The sequence below is a fragment of the Hemitrygon akajei genome, chromosome 29 (assembly GCF_048418815.1).
Source record: "Hemitrygon akajei chromosome 29, sHemAka1.3, whole genome shotgun sequence".
NCBI lineage: Eukaryota > Metazoa > Chordata > Chondrichthyes > Myliobatiformes > Dasyatidae > Hemitrygon > Hemitrygon akajei.
Window position 1 is genome coordinate 24,930,424 of NC_133152.1, and position 23,539 is coordinate 24,953,962.

The 23,539-nt window shown below is 42.0% G+C and overlaps 1 protein-coding gene across 1 annotated transcript in view; it reads left to right on the top strand.

Moving 5' to 3' along the window:
- The window catches only part of sdf4 (stromal cell derived factor 4), a 91,200-nt gene that overhangs the window by 62,068 nt on the left and 5,593 nt on the right, over nt 1-23,539 (top strand). Inside the window, exons 3-5 of the mRNA XM_073031916.1 lie at nt 11,751-11,864; nt 18,542-18,700; nt 22,186-22,361. Of these exons, the coding sequence (XP_072888017.1) occupies nt 11,751-11,864; nt 18,542-18,700; nt 22,186-22,361 (449 nt within the window). The remainder of the gene's footprint in view (nt 1-11,750; nt 11,865-18,541; nt 18,701-22,185; nt 22,362-23,539) is intronic.

Below are 23,539 nucleotides of genomic sequence, written 5' to 3' on the forward strand. Positions count from 1 at the left end.
AAGAACGGTAGACTTCTTTTAGTTAATTCTGAACTAAATATGAACAGGGTCACACTGATTAATGTATATGGCCCCAACCATGACAATCCCGTTTTTTAATGATTTGGTATTAAAACTTACGACAGCTTTGGACCACTGTCTGGATGGTGGTGACTTCAGTTTGGTCTTAGACCCAGCAATGGATCGATCCACACCAAGATCTCTTAATCGTTCAAGGCATCGTTGGTCCTAGATCAGGGCATGAGGGATCTGGGGTTTTGCGATAGTTGGCGACAACTTAATCCAAATGTAAAGGACTTGTCCTTCTTTTCAAATGTCCACGGCTCCTATTCTAGAATTGATATGTTTTTAATATCCCAGAGTATGGTATCCAGGGTTATTGAATGCTCCTACCTACCAGCTATACTCTCTGACCATAATCCAATAAAGTTGACTTGGAGGATGGATATTACGCAATCATCATCTTATAGTTGGAGATTTAAAACATATATGCTTAATGATCCCAGATTCCTCAGATTTATGAACGGCCACATTGATTTATTTATGGAAACTAATTCAAATTCTTTTTCCTAAGCTAACATATGGGAGGCTTTAAAAGCATATGTGAGAGGACAAGTCATTTCGTATAGCACACATAAAATAAGAGAAAAAAGGAAAACTCTTGTATCTCTAGAGGAAGAGAGAAGTCTTGAACGTGAACATGCTTTTACTTAAAGTGAAGAAATACTTAATACATTGACTTTAAAATGGATTAAATACAATAATTTATGTACAAGTAAAGCTGAGGCAGATATGGCCAGAACAATCATTATTACAAATTTGGAAACAAAACTAGTAAGTGTCTTGCTTGGCAAATAAAAAAGGAAGAGACCGATAGATTTATCCACTCTGTTGTTATAGATGATGGCAGATCCCTCATTAACCCATATAAATCAAGACATAAATCAAGAATTCAGAAGGTTTTATGAAACGTTATATAAGACAGATCATGATATAGAAAATACCGAAGCAACACATTTGTTGAACTTATTAAATCTTCCTAAGTTAGATTGTAAGGATAAAGATTGTCTTGACTCTGATATAGCTGAAGAAGAGGTTCTTGGCACTATGAAGTCTCTACAGAACAATAATGCTCCGGGGCCAGATGGCTTTCCAATTAAATACTTAAAGCCTTTTCAGATAAGCTTTTAACTCCTTTAACAAATATGTTTAAGGAGGCACTGATTAATAAAACTCTGCCTAGTTCTCTGGAAACTTGCTTGGCAAGAGTACAATAATATTACTGCCAAAACCTGAGAAGGACCGTAAAAAATGTACTTCCTATCGGCCCCTTAGTCTTTTGAATTCAGATTACAAGATTTTATCAAAATTAATTGCATTAAGAATAGATGACAGTATCCCTAAAATCATTAATGCCGATCAGACAGGTTTTGTCAGACAGACAGAAATCGATATGGATCTGATAATGTATGGAGACTTTTTCACATCCCACGTTGATAATGTCGATGGATGCAGAGAAGGTGTTCGACAGGGTAGAACCTACCTTCCTTTTGCAAACTTTTAAAGCAATGAATTTTGGAGAGAGATTTATTCAATACATTGAAACATTTTTTGCTGGTCCTAAAGCTCAAATTCTAACTAATGGAGTCCTGTTGGGTACCTTCCCGCTATCCAGAGGAGTTCACCAAGTTTGTCCAAGTGCTCTGCTGCTATTCTTAATAGCTATTGAGATGCTGGCTATTGCTATTCGTACTAATCCCACCATTACCGGCATTAAATTTGGCTCAAATGAACACAAACTAGCACTTTACGCCAACAATCTTTTAGTTTTCCTGTCTGATCCAGAAAAGTAATTACCCTACCTTCTACAGTGTTTTCAGCAATACAGTACTGCTTCTGGATATAAATTAAACCTTTCAAAAAGTGAAGTCATGTCTTTTAATATACAGGATAATAGCATTAAGAACCTAGTCAAACCCTTGCAATGGTGCTCGAATGGATTTAAATATTTAGGCATAGAAATTAGGAGAGCAGCAGACAAAATCCTTAAAGATAATTACAACAAATTATGGAATCGGGTTAAATTAGATCTACAGAAATGGAGGGAACAGCCATTATCTTTAATTGGAAGAGTGAACTTAATTTAATTGAATATACCCCCACAAATTTCTATATTTATTCCAATGTGTCCCAATTAAAATTCCCAAAAGTCTCTTTAATGATTTAAACAAATCAATGTCCAGCTTTTTATGTAAAGTTAAAGTCCCTAGAGTCAAACTCTCAATCATGCTAAGGGAGGATTAAATTTTCCTAATTTTAAATGTTATTACCTTTTAGCTCAATTCCGTCCAATATGGTGTTGGTTGCACTTTGAGAACAATGACACTAGATGGCTTTCTATTGAACAACATCAATTAAAAATGTTCCCTTATAAGTTCTTCCGTTTTTAACATCTAAGAAAGCACTCCTAAGTATTACTAAGAACCCTATAATTTTACAGTTCTTTTGCAGAATGACAAGAAGCTCATGCAGTTATTGGTATAAATAACCTCATTATTTCAGAAAACTCCTCTGTGGAATAACCTCAACATCCCCCACCTGATTGCAGACGGAATTCTAAAAAAATTGGGTTAATAGTGGTATAAAAACAGTTGAAGATTTATATAGCCAAGATAACTTTGCCAATTTTCAACAACTATCTGGTAAATTTAATCTACCAAATCATAATTTATTTAAATATTTTCAGATTAGACACAGGGTCCATAACAATTATACAGGCTATCCACAAATTCCAATAGAATCCCCGTTTGAAAAGCACTTGCTTAGAGAAGCCCTGTACATTACAGAGGATCTTACATCATCTATTTATATTATTTTAAACAGTAACTTGCCAATATATACTAAGAGTGATAATAAAAATAAGTGGGAATCAGATCTCGACTGTAATTCCAATGATGCTGATTGGTGTAATATCCTTCAAATGTCTCAAACTGTATTAATTTCAACTAAACATAGACAAATACAGTTTAATATTTTTAACAGGACCTACTACAATCCGCATAGACTGCACAAAATATATCATAACGCCTCTCCTAATTGTCAGAGATGTAAATCTTGTTCTTTACATCGTAGGAGATTGAGAAGAGATTTGATAGATTTACAAAATTATGAGGGGTATGGATAGGGTAAGTGCAATCAGGTTTTTTCTACTGAGGTTGGGTGGGACTACAACAAGAGGTCATGGGTTAAGGGTGAAAAGTGAGAAGTTTAAGTGGAACATAAGGAGGAAACATCTTTATTCAGAGGGTTCTGAGAGTGTGGAATGAGCTGCCAGCGTATGTGGTGTATGTGAGTTCAATTTTCACATTTAGGAGGAGTTTGGGTAGGTACCTGGATAGTAGGGATATGGGGGGCAATGATCCTGGTGCAGATCGAAGGATGTAGGCAGTTTAAATGGCTCAGCACAGACTAGATGGGCAGAAGGGCTTGTTTATGTGCTGTACTACTCTATAAAGTGCTATGTGGTGACTAAATGGGAGCTTTAAATTACTAGTTGCTGGGAGTTAAAGCATTAATGTACGGGGAGCTTCTGATGGTCCCAGGCTTGTACGTGCTAGAGTTTGGTGGGGGTGTGGGGTGGTAGGATCTCATTGAAATATATCGAGTATTGAAAGGACTGGATGGAGTGCATGTGGAAAGGATGTTTCCAATAGTGGGAGAGTCTAGGACCAGAGGGCACAACCTCAAAATAAAGGGACATTCTTTAGAACAGAAGATAGGAGGGATTTCTTTAGACAGAGGGTGGTGAATCTGTGGGATTCATTGACACATATGACTGTGGTATCCAAGTCATAGGATCCATTTAAAGTAGGGGTTGATGGTTCTTGATTAGTAAGGGTGTCGGAGGTTAGGGGGAGAAAGCAGGAGAATGGGGTTTAGAGGGGATAATAAGATATCTTCCATGATTGAATGTTAGAGCTGACTCAATGGGTTGGAATGGCCTAATTCTGCTCCTCAGATTTATGGAGATCCTGAAAGCCGGGAAGGACTGCTGGTGAAACCTGGCAGTTGAAGCAAGCCCTGTGCCATGGACATTCCAAACATGTCCAGTAAACAATACCGCCCCTGATGTGTCAGAAATGAGGTGCTGCCACAATAATCACCCAAAGCACAAAAATACAGACTGAGAAAGGAAACCTTCAGTTCTTCAGAACTCAAAACTCCAAAGTAAGAGAGCTTCAGAAGCAGGGCACACAGCGCAAGACACTCCATGCCTTTACCTGTGACTTGGTGATTTCAGGTAGTTGGGTTCCCTTTCTTTCTCTTCAGAAGGACCTTTATGCTTTTTTGCTCCCTCTGACTGCATCGGTTGTTGCGGCTCCTCTGTGGACGTGACCCCCTCCCCCCCCCCCCCCCCCCCACGCCTGCAACATTCTCCTAACTGAATCATGCTGAGAGAATATTACTGGAGCTACAAGTTCTCTGAAGTTGGGCCTCTGCTACACCTTGTAGCACCAGTTATATGCAGAACATGTTTTGTTGCTACCCTATTCAGTGCCTCGTTTTAACTCTACTTGTGATGCCAGATGCTTTTCAAGTTCAAGTCCATTGTTGTCTTAGGCAATGGCAAACATACTCAGGGTGTAACTACCATGAAGATTAGCTTTTGGCAGCAGTACTACAGTATATGATGGACAAAAGGTAAAGTAGAAATAAACTTAACATACCTTGCACGTCTCTTTCCCTCTGTCTTTATTGGTGGGCATTCCCAATACCACATGCATCATGAATTTTCTCACTCTGCTTCATGTAAAGTCATCCTCTTTATCTCCTTACTGCAGACTTACGGACTTCATTATCTACGCAAGAGCCTAACCAACTTTTCGTGTACCCTCAGCAGTAGGGGTAGATCCTGCACCATTTTCAGACCTTCCTGCTGCAGGGAGAGATCTGCTTTCTACCTTGATGCCAGCTGCTGCCCTCTCCCTTCTGTGGGCTGGCCAACGCTGCATAGTATCTTTGCAGCTTCTCTGATCTGTTTCCCATGATGGCTCCTCCCTCTTGAGTAGCCCCTGTTCATTTTGGAAGCACATGGTCATCACATGAACTCAGCTTTCCCCTGAGACATAGATGGCCACTGGTGCACTCTGGCCTTGCTGGATATTATTTGAGAGGTGCCCAGTTCCATGGTTGGTTTACCCTACAATGCTGTTTAGAAATTTAGCTGTTTAAATGTTGATATTTGTTTAAATATCATCTGCGTAAATCTTTCAAGTCATCTATTCATTTCAAGTTTTTATAATGTTTAGTTTGAAGTCCTGCAAACCATTAACTTCCTGTCTATACTACTTAGTGGTACTTATTGCATACATAATTTTTTTTTCACATTCAACTCTGTAGTACAACTTACCTTTCTTTAATGGTTTCAGTGTTGGAAGGTTGCTATTTGAAGGTTGCTATATGTGCTTAATTGCTTACTAGGCACCTTCAGAATTTTCATACGTTCAAAGTAAATTGTTTCCTTCCTCCTCTGCCCTTGTGGCCACTGAGGTGCAGTTATTACTCTCAAGAGATATCAGATAATCCTCTGACGCAATTAATTCATAGTAAGTATAAAGCTCCACTCAACTAACAAACTGAGGCCCAAAAACGTGTCCTTTTCTCCGTAAGATGACTAAAACAGAACTGCTTCCCTTCTCAATTACACCAAACTTGCTTGATGGAATTAGGAGAAATTTGAGTCCGTTTTCCTCTCTGAGTGATAGCTTCAGGTTAATTAATCCAAGGAAACCTCATGGTTGCCACTTATTCTTCCGTTTAGCCGAATAATTCATCTTCCTCCAACTCCATCTACCTCCATATTGGGTGAAACACTGAAAGTAGAGTGTGTGAAATATTCTTGGACACGAGATTCTGCGGATACTAGAAATCCAGATTAACACGCACAAAATGCTGGAAGATCTTAGCAGGTCAGGCAGATCAGTCGACATTTTGGACCAAGACCCTTCATCGGGGCTCATTAAGGGTCTCGGCTCAAAACGTTGACTGTTTATTCCTCTCCATAGATGCTGCCTGATGGATACTGACCAAGAATACTTTACCTTGACGGGATCTGTAGTACAACTGGTTGTGTCCTGAAGAACCTGACCATAACTGGTCATGGAAGTATTACACCTATACTTTCACCAGGTCAATTAGGACTGGATGTTGAATATTGGCCACCCAAATTCTTACTCTTTGCATAAAATTTAGAATTAAGTGTGGAGCACTGAGCCTGTCCAAGTCAAATAGTCAATCTCTATTCACCTACAAGTGAGAATGCCTCCCTTAGTATCACATATGGGGGAAATTTCTTGTCCAGTTCTTGAATGTGTATGTGTGGAATTGTGGGGGAGATGTACAGCCAGTGTCCTCTAGCACATTTGGATCAGTGGCTTAGTACGTTCACAGGCGATAATAACATTGGGGTGTGGATCGTGTAGAAGATTGCAGGACTTAAGTTAGTTGCAGAAATGGAAAGAGAAATGGCAGATGGAGTTCAATCCGGCAAAGTGAGAGGAGATGCACATTGAGAGAAGCAAATATAAAGGGACAATATATAATTAAAGACAGGACCCTTACAGTTAGTACATCGTTGGCTTCCAGGTTCATAGTTCCTGTGAAAGTGGCTGCACAGGTTACCAGGGTGGTAAAGAAGGTTTGTCTTTATTAAGGCACTGAGTTCAAGAGTCAGGAAGATGCCTTGCATCTTTATAAAACTGCGGTGAGGCCACGTCTGGATTAATACATTCATTTTTGATCACCCAATTATAGGAAGGATGTCGAGGCTATGGAGAGCGTGCAGAAGAGATCTGCCAAGGTGTTGCCTGGATTACAGGGCCTGCGCTCTAAGGAGAAGTGTACATACATGTGTTGTTTTCTCTGGAGCGGCAAAGCCTGAGGGAAAACCTGATAGAAGTTTATAAGATTATGAGAAGAATAGATAAGACAGCTGGTATCTTATCCCCCAAGATCAAAACACCTAATACATTTAAGGTGAAGGAAGCAAGTTGTTTTTAAAAAGAATGGTGGGTGCCTGGAATTTACTGCCAGGGTTGGTAGTTAAGGCAAGTACGATAGAGGTGTTTAAGAGTTTCTAAGGTAGGCACGGGGGACATCACGTGATGACGTAGGATCGAGACGCAGGGACCCAGCTCTCCCGTAAAAAGTTAATAAATTAATGTTTAAATGAAGAAAAGTTAGTCAATACTCTCTAAAAGTTGCTTATAAACGACTCCGGACTGTGTCAAGCTATGTCTCAAGGAAAGAAGATGAAGAAAACTAATACCGGGAAGACTACGCAAGTTGGAACAAGAGCGAGGCCCACGTCTACCGAGGAGCCGCGATCTCAGGTACATTGTATCGCCGGTGATACTGAACAGGAGATGTTGGCAACGCTTGCCACTTCCAAAGGAAAAAACCATCGTGAACTGCACAAACGCGAAGGATGGAGCATGCGCAAACAGGAACAAAAAGAACTACAAAGCCCAGCTACCACTGCAACTGAAAGTGATAGCGAATCGGAGGGAGAGTCAAATCTCTCGGAAGGATCAGCTGAAGGAGGTAAAAGTCCTTCTAGAAATATAGAAAAGGTAGGCACGTGAATGGAGGGATATGGTCATTCTGTAGGTAAAAGGGATTAGTTTAGTTAGGTGTTTAATTACCAGTTTAATTAGTTCAGAATAACATGGTGAGCTGAAAGGCATTTTCCTATGCTGTACTGTTCTATATGGATGGTCACCAGTGACTAATTTCTCCTTAATGTATTAGAAGTTCCAGGGTGAGGAAGAAATATTGCTGAAATTTACTCGAATTTCAAGGAAACTTCTAAGAATTTATTTGGCTTTAGTAAGAATTCTCTTGAAGTACCATTGTCTTTACCATTCTTATTACTAGCCAAGTCATTTCTTGTGATATTGTGAAATAAGCAAAATACCACTGACTATAGAACCAGACAGCATCCCAACTGTAGTACAGAAGATCAACAGTCCAGAGCTAGTTGTTCCTTTAGCCAAGCTGTTCTAATACATTTACAACATTGGCATCCATTTGACAATGGGGAACTTTACTGAAATATGTCTGTTCACAAAACCAAGACAAGCTGGCTAAGTCAACCTGTTCTACACAATCAGCAAACTGATGGAAGGGGGCATCAGCAGGGCTACAAAGTAGGGTGGCATGGTAGCGTAGTGGCTAGCACAGCTCTTGACAGTACCAGCGACCTGGAATCAGTTCCCGCCACTGCCTGTAAGCAATTTGTGCACTCTGTCCGTGATGCGTGGGTTTCCTCTTGGTGCTCCAGTTTCTTCCTACAGTCCAAAGATGTGCTGGTTGGTGGGTTAATTGGTCATTGAGGGATTGCTGGGTGGCACAGCTTGAAGGGCTAGAAGGCTGTTTTCGTGCTGCATCTCAATAATAATAAGTGGCACCCTGGTTGTCCAAGGCCTGTCACCCCAGTCCTCACACATCATTGGCTAATTCCACTGTTCACAAGAATTCAACACCACCTGAGGCAAAGCAGCTTGCTTGATTGGCACCCATTCATTTCCTTAAGCATTAACCCCGTCACTGCCAGTGCACACCAGCTGTACCTTTCAAGCCCAAACCACCAAGGAGGACTAAGGCAGTAGGCAAATGTGGACATCACAATCTTCCATTCCTCTCCAAGGTGCAGCCATACTGATTTGGAAATTGCTTTAATTCCAACAATAGTATAAATCTTGGAACTCCCACTCCAGTGTCAATGTGATGGCATGTTTAGGAGAATAAAGGCAGTTCAAGGCCAGATGCTCATCACCTTTTTGGGGGCAGTAAAGATGGGCAGTATGTGCTTCCCGAAAATTAAAACTTGCAACTTTATTTTAAAGGCTGACTCTTAAGGGGCTGGATTGACTCATTTCTTATTGCTCATTGACAGTAATCTTTAGAAAAGCTTCTGTTTTGAACAAAACAAAAACCACTGGAAATTTTCATTCAGCAGTCTCAATGTTTCAATGTGGCAAACAACATTCGAGCCACGCAAATGCCAGGCAATGACCATCTCCCACAAGAGAGGCTCTAACCATCGTCCTTTGACATTCAGTGGCATCACCATCCTGAATCCCCTACTATCAACATCCTAGGGGTTACCATTGACGGGAAACTGAACTGGTCTATGTGGCTACCAGAGCAGGTCAAAGGCTGGGAATCCTGCGGCGTGTAACTCATCTCCTGACTCCCCAAACCCTATCCACCATCTACAAGGCTCAGGTCAGGAGTGTAATGGAATACTCGCCACTCGCCTGGATGAGTGCAGCTCCATCAAGATTCAAGAAGCTTGACACCATCCAGTGCAAGGCATCCCACTTGATTGGTGCCCCTTCCACAAGCACCCAGTTCCTCCACAATTGACAACCAGAGGCATGTAATTAATTAAAACTATTTCTGAAAAAAACACCAGAAAGGGGCTCACAGAGAAGCTTGCAACACTGGGAAGAGGATTAAGACATTGCAGGTCATCTCTGAATAGTGCTTTGGTGCATAGCTGTGAATTTCAAGCACTTTATTTTTGGCAAACTCCTATCAAGCTGTGCTTTTATTTTTGCTCCCACAGTTTGCCAATAATAAATCCATCTGAACTTGATGTCTGAAACTTTTGGATCAAAGATATTTTTGTCTAGACTTGTTAGCTTCCTTTTAATTAGCAACCAAAGCTAAGGTCTTACAATTAAATCTTTGCTGTTGCAACATTGGTAGTTAGAGTTAATCATAGAGGATATTGGATCAATATTCTGATTTGTGGACTTTGAAGGTCCACTTGTTCAAACCCCAGAACACCAAAACTATGGGATGAACAGCAAACATTTCTGCAAACAGCAAACCCTCCTGATGAAAGGTTTTGGCCCGAAATGTCATCACTACCTCCTCCCATAGATGCTGTCTGGCCTGCTGAGTTCTGCCAGCATTTTGTGTTTTTAGCAAACATTTCTTTTTTTCAGAAAGCACACTCATAATTCTCAAAAAATATCACAGCACTGCCAAATTGAAATTCCTGCACTGTTTGGAAAAATTCAGGGGCCTTTGGCTGAACCTCTGGACCTTCAATGTTCAGCCCTTTAATCACTTTATTGAGACATTCAGATTTTCTGTGAAAGAACTGCAGTGGAAATTCAGTCTTTCTGTGTTAAGACAGCACTTATAAAAGATGGTAGTAGTTAGATAGTCTTATCTACTTGTGTGTTTTAAGTATTAAAACCTCTTTAATTCTGCATACATAAACCTGTGCATGTGACAAAATTGGCTGGTTTTCATAGTCTTTTATGCTTTCAAGAATTAGACAACTTTCTATATCTTAAAACTTTCCATAGCCTTGGTAGATTTTAATGTTTTGCTCTTTAAAATAAGATCTGCTTTTGAAGAGTGAACTGTGGTCTAATTGATGCATTAGGTAGTGCTCTATCTAAAAGAAGTTATCAAACAAGATTTGCTGAACTTATTGCAGTGGTTTCCTGAATCTCGAGCAAAGCTACAGATTCTTTAAAATATGAAGTTGGCCAATTATAGGAGTAACATTTCCATTTTTTAAAAAGTCCCAAAAGCACTACAACTGTAACATTTAACATTTTCCACTCAGTTGTAGAATTACGTGGAGGCTGATTTAACCTGTTTGGTTGTCTGTTTCCTGCTAGATATTCCCAGTGTACTCTAAAAGCTTTGCAACACAAGTACAACACAAGATACCACATTTGAAGATTTGCTCATGTTGTCTTCCTGCAGAGCATATTTCAACATGTTTTTACTTATTGTTATTTTTAAACCTGTCATGTAATACCTCACGTCATGGCAGCAGTCTAGTTTGATAACTGGAGGGGGGGGGGGTCTGTATGACTCTTTATTTTCTTATTTTTTATTTTCTTATTAATCCTACATCATCTTTGCAACTCTGAAGTGTTTGTTTATCACCATTAAAATGTACCTTGCAGTTATCCACCCACTTTGCAAAAAGAAGTTACAATACCACATAGTTTGACTCTGTTTTCTTGTAAGTGGCCACTTGCTACTTTGCTCTTCCAAATTTTTAGATGAAACTGCTTAAAGCCCCTTTCAGTAGGTACAGCCCACCCATCCCAAAGCAGAAGATCCCGTCTCTCTGCATGTCCGTTTTTAGGACCCTGATTTGCATTCTCTGGAACTAATTTTTATCAATTGAGCTTGATTTGTAGCTGCCCAATATAATAAAGACATTAAACTCAATGGAGAATACAGTTGGGTAGGAATGCATCATGTCCTGTCAGTTTCACCTTTGTTTGTCATGCTGTTTGTGTCAACGACCAACACATTTAGAGGATGTGCTGGGGGCAGCCTGCAAGTGTTGCCATGGTTTCGTTGCCAACATAGCATGCCCAGACCTTAACAACCTTTACTAACCCATATGTCTTTGGCATTCATTAATTATCCTGCCAAATCTTTGCTTGCTGATTCGTTTTGTCTGATTCTACCTACTAACTACAGAGGTTGATGATACCATGGGGCAGACCAAGAGAAAAATGGTGAAAGCGGGAATAGTCCCCTTCTGACTTAAAAATATTTGAGTGGTTTGACAGTGCAAGATCACATCCATCTCTGGGTCTACTCTAGATTTCCTTCCTTTGGTTACACCCTGTTTAATTTGTTTTCCTAAAACTGTATGTATGTGTTGTTTTAAAAAAGACGTATGTACCATCTCTCTGTAGGTCAGGTATCCTGGGACGAATATCGAATCAAGTTTCTAACAAGCAAGGGGTTTAATGAGAAAGAAGTGGCAGAGAAAATCAAGAACAACGAAGAGCTGAAGATTGATGAAGAGAGTAAGTACTTGTGCGCAGGTCGCCGTCAGAGTCCCACGCTTCGTTCCTGCTGATGTCCTGTTGTGTGTGTTTGTGCCATTGATTTCGTGATCTGACCCCAGTAAGTAGGAAGCCATTTCAAGGAATGAGATGAGCATGATTGCTATTCACATGAAAGCAGCCTGTGACTTGAGGGTGGCATTACAGACCCTGTAAAACTGAACTCAGTGGGCAACAAAGGGAATGAACCCTATCAGCTGGAGTCATACCTCACAAAAAGAAAGTAATTCATCTGTTCCTAGGACCAATCATCTTCACCAGTGACCATCCTCCCATCAAAAGGTCCAGAGTGAGTCGGAATCATGTTTATCATTGACAAGTGATTTGAAATGAGTTGCTTTGCGGCAGCACTACAAAGCAAGGTATCGAAATTATTGTGAGTTACAACAAAGCAAATAGTGTAAAAGAGGAATGGCGAGGTTGTGTTTATGGACTGTTCTGAAATCTGATGCCGGAGGGAAAGAAGTGTTCCTAAAGTCTTCAGTGTGGGTCTTCAGGCTCCTGTACTTCCTTTGCCAATGGTAGAAATGAGAAGAAGACATGTCCTAGATTGCGAAGGTCCTTAATGATGGATGCCACCTTGAGACACTGCCGTTTGAAGGTTGTGCAAGATGATTTCTAAATGTTCAGTTGCAGTTTATAACTCCAGGAATTGAAGCAGTCCATGCTTGCTCGCACCAAGTCTCAGGCAACATTCAGGCATGAACTACTAAATGTCCGATTAATATTTTCACCACGAGTGCTGCAAAAGTAAAAAAAATAGCTACCTCTTGATGTTGTGGGGTGCAATTATCATCAGGTTACCTAGCACCAGCATCCCGGTTGTCATCATTGACCAAAAGGCAACTATTTTGCAGAGCACCCACTCTCTTCCTGCAGTGGCCATCTTGAGCTTCTGGTTACATGACATTTCAACTCCCCTTCCCATTCCCACACTGACCTCTCTGTCCTCGGCCTTCTGCATTGCCACTTTATATTGCAGTTGAGTAGCATACAGCCCAATGCTAGGAACATTGAATTTTCCAATCTCAGGTAACCCTATGTTCCTTTCTCCCTTATGCCAGTCTAGTCTGGATCTCTCATTTTGTTTGCCTTTTTCATCCTTCCTCTACTTGCTTCCATCTGCCCATCATCCACATAACTATTTACCTGCGCTTCTTCTTCTTTGCTTCACCTTTCCTAATCCCCTCACTAACCTGGCTCCGTCTGCCATCATTCTCCCCCCCCCCCCCCCCCCAACCCCCAATCTAGTTCCACCTTTTACCAACCTCTGTCTCAACCGCTCACTGTTTTATACTGGCTCTTCCCTCTACCCTCACAGTCCTGAGGCAGGGTCTTGGCAGATGCTGCTTGACCTGCTGATTTCTCCAACAGCTTATATTTGCAACTGCAGGCTCTTATCTTTATAGCTACGTGGTTGTAAATTCAGGGCGGGGGCTGGGTACCCTACCGTCAGTGACTCATCCTCTGATACTACAAAGTTTCCACTATCTTCAAGTTCCTTTTCCGTTCTCCTTTTGGAGAACTGAGTTTGCAAAAAAAAACTGGAATCAGCCCGCCTTTCCACTCCTTTGGTGCATTTATCTGCTTGAGCCTGGGTAGAATGAACCAGCCAGCCACCTTCAGATTTCAGAACACAACCATTAAAATCTACTTCGCTTTCTACTTTTTTTTTTCTTTCTCTGTGCAAGTACATGAAATTCAATTGTTCAAACACCCCCTCATGAAAGACAATTCACGTACATATATACACACACACTGATGTTATCACCATTGCCTCCAATTTTAAAAGTCAGAAATCTTTGCCATACAATAGTGGAAACACTTTAATGTGTTAAAGCTTGAGTTTGGGGAAATTTTCAGGTAAGTTAATTTACCAATAAAAGGGTTAAATGTCAGAAAACTGAAAATAAGTTCTGTTCCATTTACTTGCCCTTTGTGTATAAAAGTAAAGGCGGTACTCTCTTCACTACGCCCCGAGTCAGTTTCATGTATTCCATTTACCAATCTCCGAACATAAAGTGCAGTGTAATCATTCTGTGCCATTGTGAGTCTTTCTGCACTGAAATCCCTAATTTTGCTTTTGCCAGCAAATTGGTGCTCAAAGCCCTGAATATCACATTTTATGGATAGTGGCTTGCCATTGTTCTGGTGAATCAGCACAGTGTCCTTCCTGAGATGTGGTGCCTGAACTGTTGTCCATTCAAATACCTGCAACAGGTGCATCGCATCTACTCCCTCCTTGTTCTCCCACCCTCTTGAATTAGGAGGCCAGTATTCCAATCCCCTATTGATTTATACACTAACTATTTATTCATTTTGTCCTTGAGAACCCTCAAGTCCACTGAGAGGTCTGTGGGTGGGGATTTCAGTCCTTTGGATCAAAAGAAAATGTCGGTAGCATTTATAACGAAATATTGATTCATGCTCAGACTTGTCCCAGACTAAAGGGCAAACTGGCATATTATAGCTTGTAGCAAGAAGGTCTTTAATTTGACAAAGAACTTGAGTGGACTATAACCATCAAGGACATGTCTTATGGGGAGCATGCCTTATGAAAACAGGTTGAGTGAACTCAGCCTTTTCTCCTTGGAGTGGCAGAGGGTGAGAGGTGACCTGATAGAGGTGTATAAGATGATGAGAGGCATTGATCGTGTGGATAGTCAGAGGCTTTTTCCCAGGGCTGAAATGGTTGCCACAAGTGGACACAGGTTTAAGGTGCTGGGGAGTAGGTACAGAGGAGATGTCAGGGATAAGTTTTTTTATGTAGAGAGTGGTGAGTGTGTGGAATGGGCTGCCGGCGACGGTTTTACCTGAAGCTCCCTAATCGCCTCTGGTTCATTACATAACACCCAGTCCAGTATACAAGCCTGACTGTCCCGGCGGACCCATAGTTTCAGCCTGCTCCTGCCCCACCGAACCTGTGTCTGTACTTGGACTCCATTTTATCCCCCATTGTTCAGTCTCTCCCCACTTACATCCAGGATACATCCCATGCCCTTCACCTCTTCAATAACTTCCAATTCCCCGGCCCTGACTGCTTCATTTTTACCATGGATGTTCAATCCTTATACACCTCCATCCCCCATCAATAAGGCCTCAAAGCCCTCCGCTACTTTTTGGATAACAGACCCCACCAGTTCCCCAGCACCACCACACTCCTCCGGTTGGCGGAGCTTGTTCTAACTCTCAATAACTTCTCCTTTGGTTCTTCCCACTTTCTCCAGATCAAGGGCGTAGCCATGGGCACTCGCATGGGCCCCAGCTATGCCTGCCTCTTTGTGGATTATGTAGAACAGTCTATGCTCCAAATCTATACTGGCACCACTCCCCAACTTTTCCTCCGCTACACTGACGACTACATTGGTGCTGCTTCCTGCACCCACGCTGAGCTCGTCAATTTCATCAACTTTGCCTCTAACTTTCAACCAGCCCTTAAATTCCCTTGGTCCATCTCTGACACTTCTCTCCCCTTTCTTGATCTCTCGGTCTCCATCTCTGGAGACAGACTATCCACTGACATCTTCTACAAACCCACTGACTCCCATAACTATCTTGACTATACCTCTTCCCACCCTGCCCAATGCAAAAATGCCATTCCCTATTCCCAGTTCCTCCGTCTCTGCCGCATCTGCTCCCAGGATGAAACTTTCCGTTCCAGGATTTCTCAAATGTCCTCTCTCTTTCAGGATCGTGGTTTCCTTTCTGGCATCATCAAAGATGCCCTCACCCGCATCTCCTCCACTTCAGCCCTCAACCCATCCTCCCGTCACCACAACAGGGACAGGTTTCCCCTTGTCCTCACCTACCACCCCACCAGCCTCCAGATCCAACATATTATCCTCCGCAACTTCCGCCACCTTCAACAGGACCCCACCACCAAGCACATCTTTCCCTCCCTACCCCTCTCAGTTTTTCGCAGGGATCGTTCCCTCCACGACTATCTGGTCCACACGTCCCTCCCCACAGAACTCCCACCCGGCACTTATCCCTGCAAGCGCAAATGCTACACCTGTCCCCGCACCTCCCCCCTTACCACCATTCCGGGCCCCAGACAGTCCTTCCAAGTGAGGCAACACTTCACCTGCGAGTCTGCTGGAGTCGTCTATTGCATCCGGTGCTCCCGGTGCGGCCTCCTCTACATCAGCGAGACCCGACGCAAATTGGGGGACCGCTTCGTCGAGCACCTATGCTCCGTCAGTCACAATAGACAGAACCTCCCAGTTGCCACCCACTTTTAACTCTGCCTCACATTCCCATCTAGGTATGTCCATACATGGCCTCCTCTACTGCCATGATGAGGCCAAACTCAGGTTGGAGGAGCAACACCTCATCTACCATCTGGGTAGCCTCCAGCCTGGTGGTATGAACATTGAATTCTCCAATTTCCGGTAATTCCCTCCCCCTCCCTCTTCCCCTATCCCAGGTCCCTCTCTGCCTCTCTCCCCTTTCAACTTTCTGCTTGTTTATCTCTACAGTTCTTTCATGCTTATCCCCTCCCCCCTTTATCTTTCCTCTGGTTGGTTTTCCACTTGGCGCCTCTAGGCCCTACCCCCTCCCCTATCTCTATTACTGGGCTTCAGCCCTCTCTTCCCCCCCCCCCCCCCCCCCCCCATTCCTGATGAAGGGTCTCGGCCCGAAACATTGGCTACTCTTTTCTCACGGATGCTGCCTGGCCTGCTGAGTTCTTCCAGTGTTGTGTACGTATTCTGTGATCCACAGCATCTGCAGTTGTATTTTTGTGTAGCTGATCCCCCTAGTAGGCTCAATGACAAACTGCTCTAAAAAGCATTTCAAAGGCATTCAACAAACTCACTCTCTTGAGATTCATTTCCAACCTGATTTTCCCAATGTACCTACATCTATAAGGGAAAAAATTTTTTAGGTTGAAGACCCTTCATCAGAAATTTCTTAGGGTAACTGGTCAGAGGGAGGTGGATCAGTAATAGAGTAGACTGATGTAAGAACATAGAACAGTACAGCACAGGAACAGGCCCTTCAGCCCACAGTGTTGTGCCGAACCAGCAAAAAAGTAAATCATAAAGCCCCCAAAAGTTGATCCCTTCCATCTTCCTCATTTTCATGTGCCAATCTAAAAGTCTCTTAATAGCTTCTTATGTGTTCGCCTCTACCATCATACCAGGCAGCGCATTCCAGGCATCTGCCACTCACCAACAGTTTGGGTTGAAGCCTTCTGGCCAAAGAAATAGACACTGAGCCAGAGGTGGCGGAAGATTTTCTGTTTCTGTATTGACATAAAAGGCTTTCTTTGGAGTCGTAGCATAAGATTGCTTGGCAGCAGCCGGCCAGCTGATGTCCAACATACAGACACATTGAGCTGTGGTTTACAACTGGCCGTTTGGATTTTTTTCCTCCAGGAAAGTTAATATTAGCTGGCAACAGAAAATGATGCTAATGGTCTGTGGAGAGCATAGGAACCGGCATTTCAGATCTGTTTGCTCTCTCAGCGCTAACTCTCATCAGATGCCCATAACCATCTTTCTCCAGCCTGACATCCTGCATCTAGCTGGACGTGAATTGGACATTAGCATGCACTTTGAGGACCTTAGTGTAATTAGTAAGAACTTGAGTTAAAATCTGATGTACTTGAAATAAAAATATTATGCAAGACAACGAATGAAGAACTGAGGTGTGATGGACCGAGAGCTTTTTCCCTCAGTTTGGGCTTCATTTTTTTCTGAAAGGCTTTTGAAACTGGTTTCTAGTCAGAAGAGATTTAAAAACATGATTGTTCAAAGCCAAATCATTAACCATGATAAGAAAATTTAGGTGATAAGTGTCCTGACAGTCTGGGCGGATGTCTCAATGCCAGGAATGTTTCTGACAAAGTTATTGCTTTTTTACAATGACACCAGTGGGGAGTTTGTGTTGCTGAATAGTTAGAAATAAATAGTTGAAGTCAGAACAGATGATCCACATTTCACTAGTTTCTTATCGGCTCCACTGCCAGTTGGGACAATACTCGTATCGATCACTTTCTTTCTGAATGAGTTGTGGAATTTCTGAACACCAAGTACACCCAGTATGGGGACTCTTAATGAAAGCAACAAGCTAAGGACTTTTAGGTTTCTTTCTGGATACTATTAATGGAAAGAATGTCTTGGAACCCTTAAAGATTGGTGGAAATTTCAATTTTAATATCTGTGTTCCATACACTTTGGACTTAACACCTAAGGGCAGGTTTTTATTTCCAGCTCTCTGTCCTAATTCAATGAAGTGAGTGAAAATATGAGATGGTGGTCTTACACTTAGCATTTGGGGTCTCCAGAGAAATGGAGAAGGCCAAGGACAGATACTTTAAAAGCTTTGACTTGAGCTAAGGATGCGGGTTAGTCACTAGGCAAGCTTTTGTGAGGCATTTTATACTGTGACAAATGGAGCCTTCTTCATCTAGCTCATATCGGGAAACCACACAAGGTAAGTGTGTTCTACTTTTTATAGATCTCTGGTGATAATGGGTAAACAGCCCAGAATTTGGTGGGAAATGATTCTTGTAGCAAAAATATAAACTTGAAATTGCTACATTGATCAGTAAAACATCTTTTCCCATGCCTAGAAAAGTTTTTTTTTTAAAAAAAAAGCTACAATGTAGTAAAATATATTTTTGTTGATTTCAGCTCAGGAAGTTCTGGATAATCTAAAAGATCGTTGGTTTCAGGCTGACGAGCATCCTGCAAATCAGCTCCTGAATGAGGACGAATTCTTGGCTTTTCTCCATCCTGAGCACAGCCGTGGAATGCTTACATTTATGGTTAAAGAAATTATCCGCGATTTAGGTAAGGGATTTCATCTATGCTGTTGCTTAAAGTACATCGCTAGAGCGGTTTGTAAGACATACACCATCTCATTAACAATGTATCAAATCTGTTGAACTGTAACTTCATGTGTATGATGGTATTGACACCTAACTGGTTGTAGGTACACAGCTGAGTACTTGTTTTATTTTGAGAAAGAAATGATGCAGATTCGAAACTGCTTCCCAATTCAAACTGGAGGCTTGTCCTGTTTCAGGACTTTCTGTGCAATGATTAAAGTCCGTGAATCAACATTCAAAACTTAATATTCAAATGTAGAAGTCTCCCCTCTATCTTAAATTTTTATGTAAAGACTACGTATAATTCAGTTCAGTCTGAAAGCAGTCATAGTCCTAAGCAAGTATATGTGTCAAGTGAGACTTGTAGTAAATGGGAGCATTACATATATGGGATGTTTAGGGAGAGTGTAATGCCACTGGTAGTGACTCAAGTGAGATCATTGGTTATGGGAACACAAGAAATAGAATGAGTTTAGTTATCCCCTTTTGTTCAAGAGCCTGGTGGCTGTGGGGTAGTAACTGTTCTTGAACCTGGTGGTGTGAGTCCTGAGGCACCTGTACCTTCTACCTGATGGCAGCATTGTGAAAAGAGCATGGCCTGGGTTGTGAGCATCTTTGAAGATGGATGCTACTTTTCCACAGCAACATTTCATGTAGATGTGCTTGATGTGACATTGGTCAGGCAAGTGGGAAAATGTTTTCTTTTGTTAAACATTGGGACATTGAAAGGTGTTGGTGTTCAGAGGGACCTGGGTGTCCTTGGACGTGAAATGCTGAAAGTTAAAATAATGGTACTGCAAGCAACTAGGAAGGCTAATGGTGTACTGATAGTTAAAAAAAAAAATTGTTCTGCACCTGAAACATTGACCATTTCTCTTTTTAACAAATGCTGCCTGATTTACTGGGTGTTTCCACATGCTCTGTTTGTATTTCACTTTGTTGGTTATTTCTAGCATGAGGAAAACGAGTACAAGAGTTAAAAAAAAAGACGTAGTTTTATAAAACCCTGCTGAAATGCAAGAATATTGTGTTCAGTCAGCTCTCCTAATCAGAGAGGAGCTGCAGGGAAATTTCACAGATTGATTCTGGAACTGGTCTCATTCAAGGGATGTGACCCCTGTGAGTTGAGCCATCTCGAGTTGTCCTTGGGTTGTGTTGAGTGTTCACACAGTGGAATGCATTGTTTGTGTTTTTTTGTTTAGTTTTTAATTCTCAGCTGCAGTAGCATATGTGTGTGTGCTGGAGGCAGCAACATAACAGACTTGTTCACTGAAACATGCAGGAGAGCATGACTTAAACTAGGATCTGCAAAACAGAAAAACTTGTACCAATGGCTCCCACACTACAACAACATCAACCAAACAAAAACTGATCCACAAGAAACCCTGGTCTCAGGATCCATCTCTCAGAGACTGATTCATAAGATATACAGGTGGCCCCCGATTTTCAAACATTCGCTTTAAGACAGCTCGCTGTTACGAAAGACCTACATTGGTACCTCTTTTCGCTAACCAAAGAGGATTTTCGTTTTTACGAAAAAAAAAGACGCTCACTTTATACGTGTTTACCCAAGAAAGACTACCATGACCATGAAGCCTTGTGTGGGCAGTTGTTTGCGCATGCGTGTACGTGCGTACGCATGTACGTACGTATGCGTGTATGTGCGTAGGCATGTACATACAGATTTTTTTTTTCTCCAAATCGATTTTGGCTCGCTGTCTTCCCGATTTTGGTAAGTGAAACTACACCATACATACAATATTTCTACTTTATATAGGTGGTATATTTATTATATCATTCCTGCTTTTACTATATGTTTGAGGTGTTTTAGGTTTTATGTGTTATTTGGCATGATTTAGTAGGTTATTTTTTGGGTCTGGGAACGCTCAAAAAATTTTCCCATATAAATTAATAGTAATTGCTTCTTCACTTTACGACATTTCGGCTTATAAACGGTTTCATGGGAATGCTGTACCTTTGGATAGTGGGGGAGACCTTATAGAAAATTATTCTTATCACCTTTTATAGGCAAACCTGTGGTTTCTGTAAATGATTGACATGCCCAGATCAGTCAGGTAGCCGCACAACATCTTGAGTTTTGCAGTTGTAAATTTTGGATGATACCTTTCAAAGTCCCTTGTCCAGAGGAACACTGTGTGCTCTGCTTTGGCAAGTAGCACTTGATGGTGGGTGTAGGGGTGTCAAAAAAGCTTGGGAGGCATAGAAATTAAACATTCCAAAAGCTGGGGAGTACTTGGATGGCGTACAAAAGCGTCAGCGGTTGGGGTACTATGATTTCATTGGTGGGACTTCTGATAGCCTTGGGCAGGCTGAGCCATATCTCAATTCCAAGGTGGGCGAAGATTAACATTTGTGGCCCAAACTGACAGAGGCATTGGAGAATTGTACCAATCCTGTTGGGTGAGTCATGGGAAGTGCCACTCCCTCAAGGAACTGCAGTTATAAATGGACAAAACTCTGTTGTCAACAGGGAACCAAATTTCAAGGCGAATGCATCCCTTTGTTTTAAATGTTTTGAAGTAGATAGTTGAGTGGTGTCGCAGCAACACCCTTGCACTCAATGTCAGTGAGACCAGAGGGCTGATCATGAACTTCAGAAAGGGTAAGACGAGGGAACGCAACCCAATCCTCGTAGAGAGATCAGAGGTGGAGAGAGTGAACAGTTTCCATGCCTTCTTGAAATTGAAGCAGCTATATTTCATTAGGAGTTTGAGGAGAATTGGTATGTCACCAAAAGCACTCAAATTTCTACAGATGTACTGTGGAGGGCATTCTAACTGGTTGTATCACTGTCTGGGATGGTGGTGGGGGGGAGGTGGTGGTGTGCTACTGCGCAGGATTGAAGTAAGCTGCAGACAGTTATAAAACTAGTTAGCTCCATCTTAGGTACCAGCCTCCCTAGTACACAAAACATCTTCAAGGAGCATTGCCACAGAAAAGCAGCTTCCGCCATCAAGGAGCCCGACCACCCAGGACATGCCCTCTTCTCACTGTTACCATCAGGACGGAGGTACACACTGAACGATTCAGAAACAGCTTCTTCCCCTCTGCCATCGATTTCTAAATGCACATTGAACCCATGAACACTACCTCACTATTTTTTAAATTTCTGCTTTTCACTACTTAATTTAACTAATGTACATAAATATACTTGTAATTCAGTTTTTTCTATACTTACCACATATTGCATTGTGATGCTGCCACAAAGGTAACAAATTTCATGACATATTGCAGTGGTATTAACTCTGATTATAATATTGGGTTGAATTTGTGGGCTGATCATTAAAGCCTAATTGATTAATGAAGAACAATGACCTACTTTGTTACCATCTGAGTTGGCTTTGCAGTGCAGTCTCTAGACTTTAAGAAGGATCCAGTTCTGTGAATTGTTGCACTAATAAACATTGTTTTCACATTCTTCTGCAGATCAAGATGGAGATAAGAAGTTGACTGTGTCAGAGTTTATTTCTTTACCTGTCGGTACTGTGGAAAACCAGGAGGCTCAGGACATTGATGATGATTGGGTCAAAGAGAGAAGGAAGGAGTTTGAGGATGTTATTGATGCCGATAGAGACGGTATAGTCACGATGGAAGAGTTAGTGGTGGGTACTTTTGTTCAGTCACGCTCTTTTCGTAATTGTAAGAATGTCAAACTGCAGCTTTTCCCTTTGAACTTCTACATGAATTCAGCTGATTCTACGTAAGCCTGCTTTTTGCAGAGGGGAGAATTTAAACAGCCCACGCTAGCTGTAATTTTGAGTCACAGCTTTACAAGCATTGTAGTGTTACCCTTTTAAATAGGAAGATTCTTTCCTGTCTGAGGCATTAGACCTGGTCTTGGCGCAGCTCTACAGAACAGGAAGCGGGATTAATTTCCAGACAGATAGTTAAAAGAAAAAGAAAAATCTCTGATGTTGTGCAACTATAAAGCAACTAATGGAAATACAAAATAAAACTCCTGACTGTTCCATGAACTGTTTGCTGATTCATTGGCAATCAGTTCCTGGCCCCTTGCATGGGGAAGTGGCCATGCTGTTCCACCTTTGCGGTGTCAGCTTTGACACTCTTCCTCTAGGGTCGGCATATCCCTCCTGACTGACAGGGGCATTATCTAGACAGCGTGCAGTCAGTAAATTCCCAAAGGAATGCCGAGGCTGAAAGGAGACTTGATAGAAGTTTGTCAAATTAAGAGGCATGGACAGACACACGGCATATTTTTTGTGGGCTCAAGATGCCTAATACTGCAGAGCATGCAAGGTGATGGGGCCTTAATTTCAAAAGAGATGTGTGGGACAATTTTTTTTTACTCACAGAATGGTGGGGTGGAGATATGTCTCTACCAAAGGAGGTGCAAGGAGCTCCTTCCCTCCATTGGCCTGCAGATCACCCTTGGGCAAGCGCCCCCCCCACCCACCCCCAGTCAGGGTCACATGAAGACATGGGAGCAGGTGATGGTCGTATGAGCAGCCGGTGTATATCACAAGTCCTGGTTTGGCAACCACTGATGCCAGGCAGACAACCTCCGAAGAGTATTGACAATGGCTAGGGTTCACCCGTCTTGTAAAGACAATTGGCTGGAAGAGAGCAGTGGCAATGCACTTCTGTAGAAAAATTTAGCAAGAACAATCACAGTTATGCAAAGACCACGATCGCCCACATCACACATCACGGTGCCTAATGAACGAACGATGGACTAATAGAATGCACTACCAGGGCGTGGTGGAGGAGGCAAACATGACAGAAGCATTTAAGATGCTCTTTGAAGGGCATATGAAAGTGC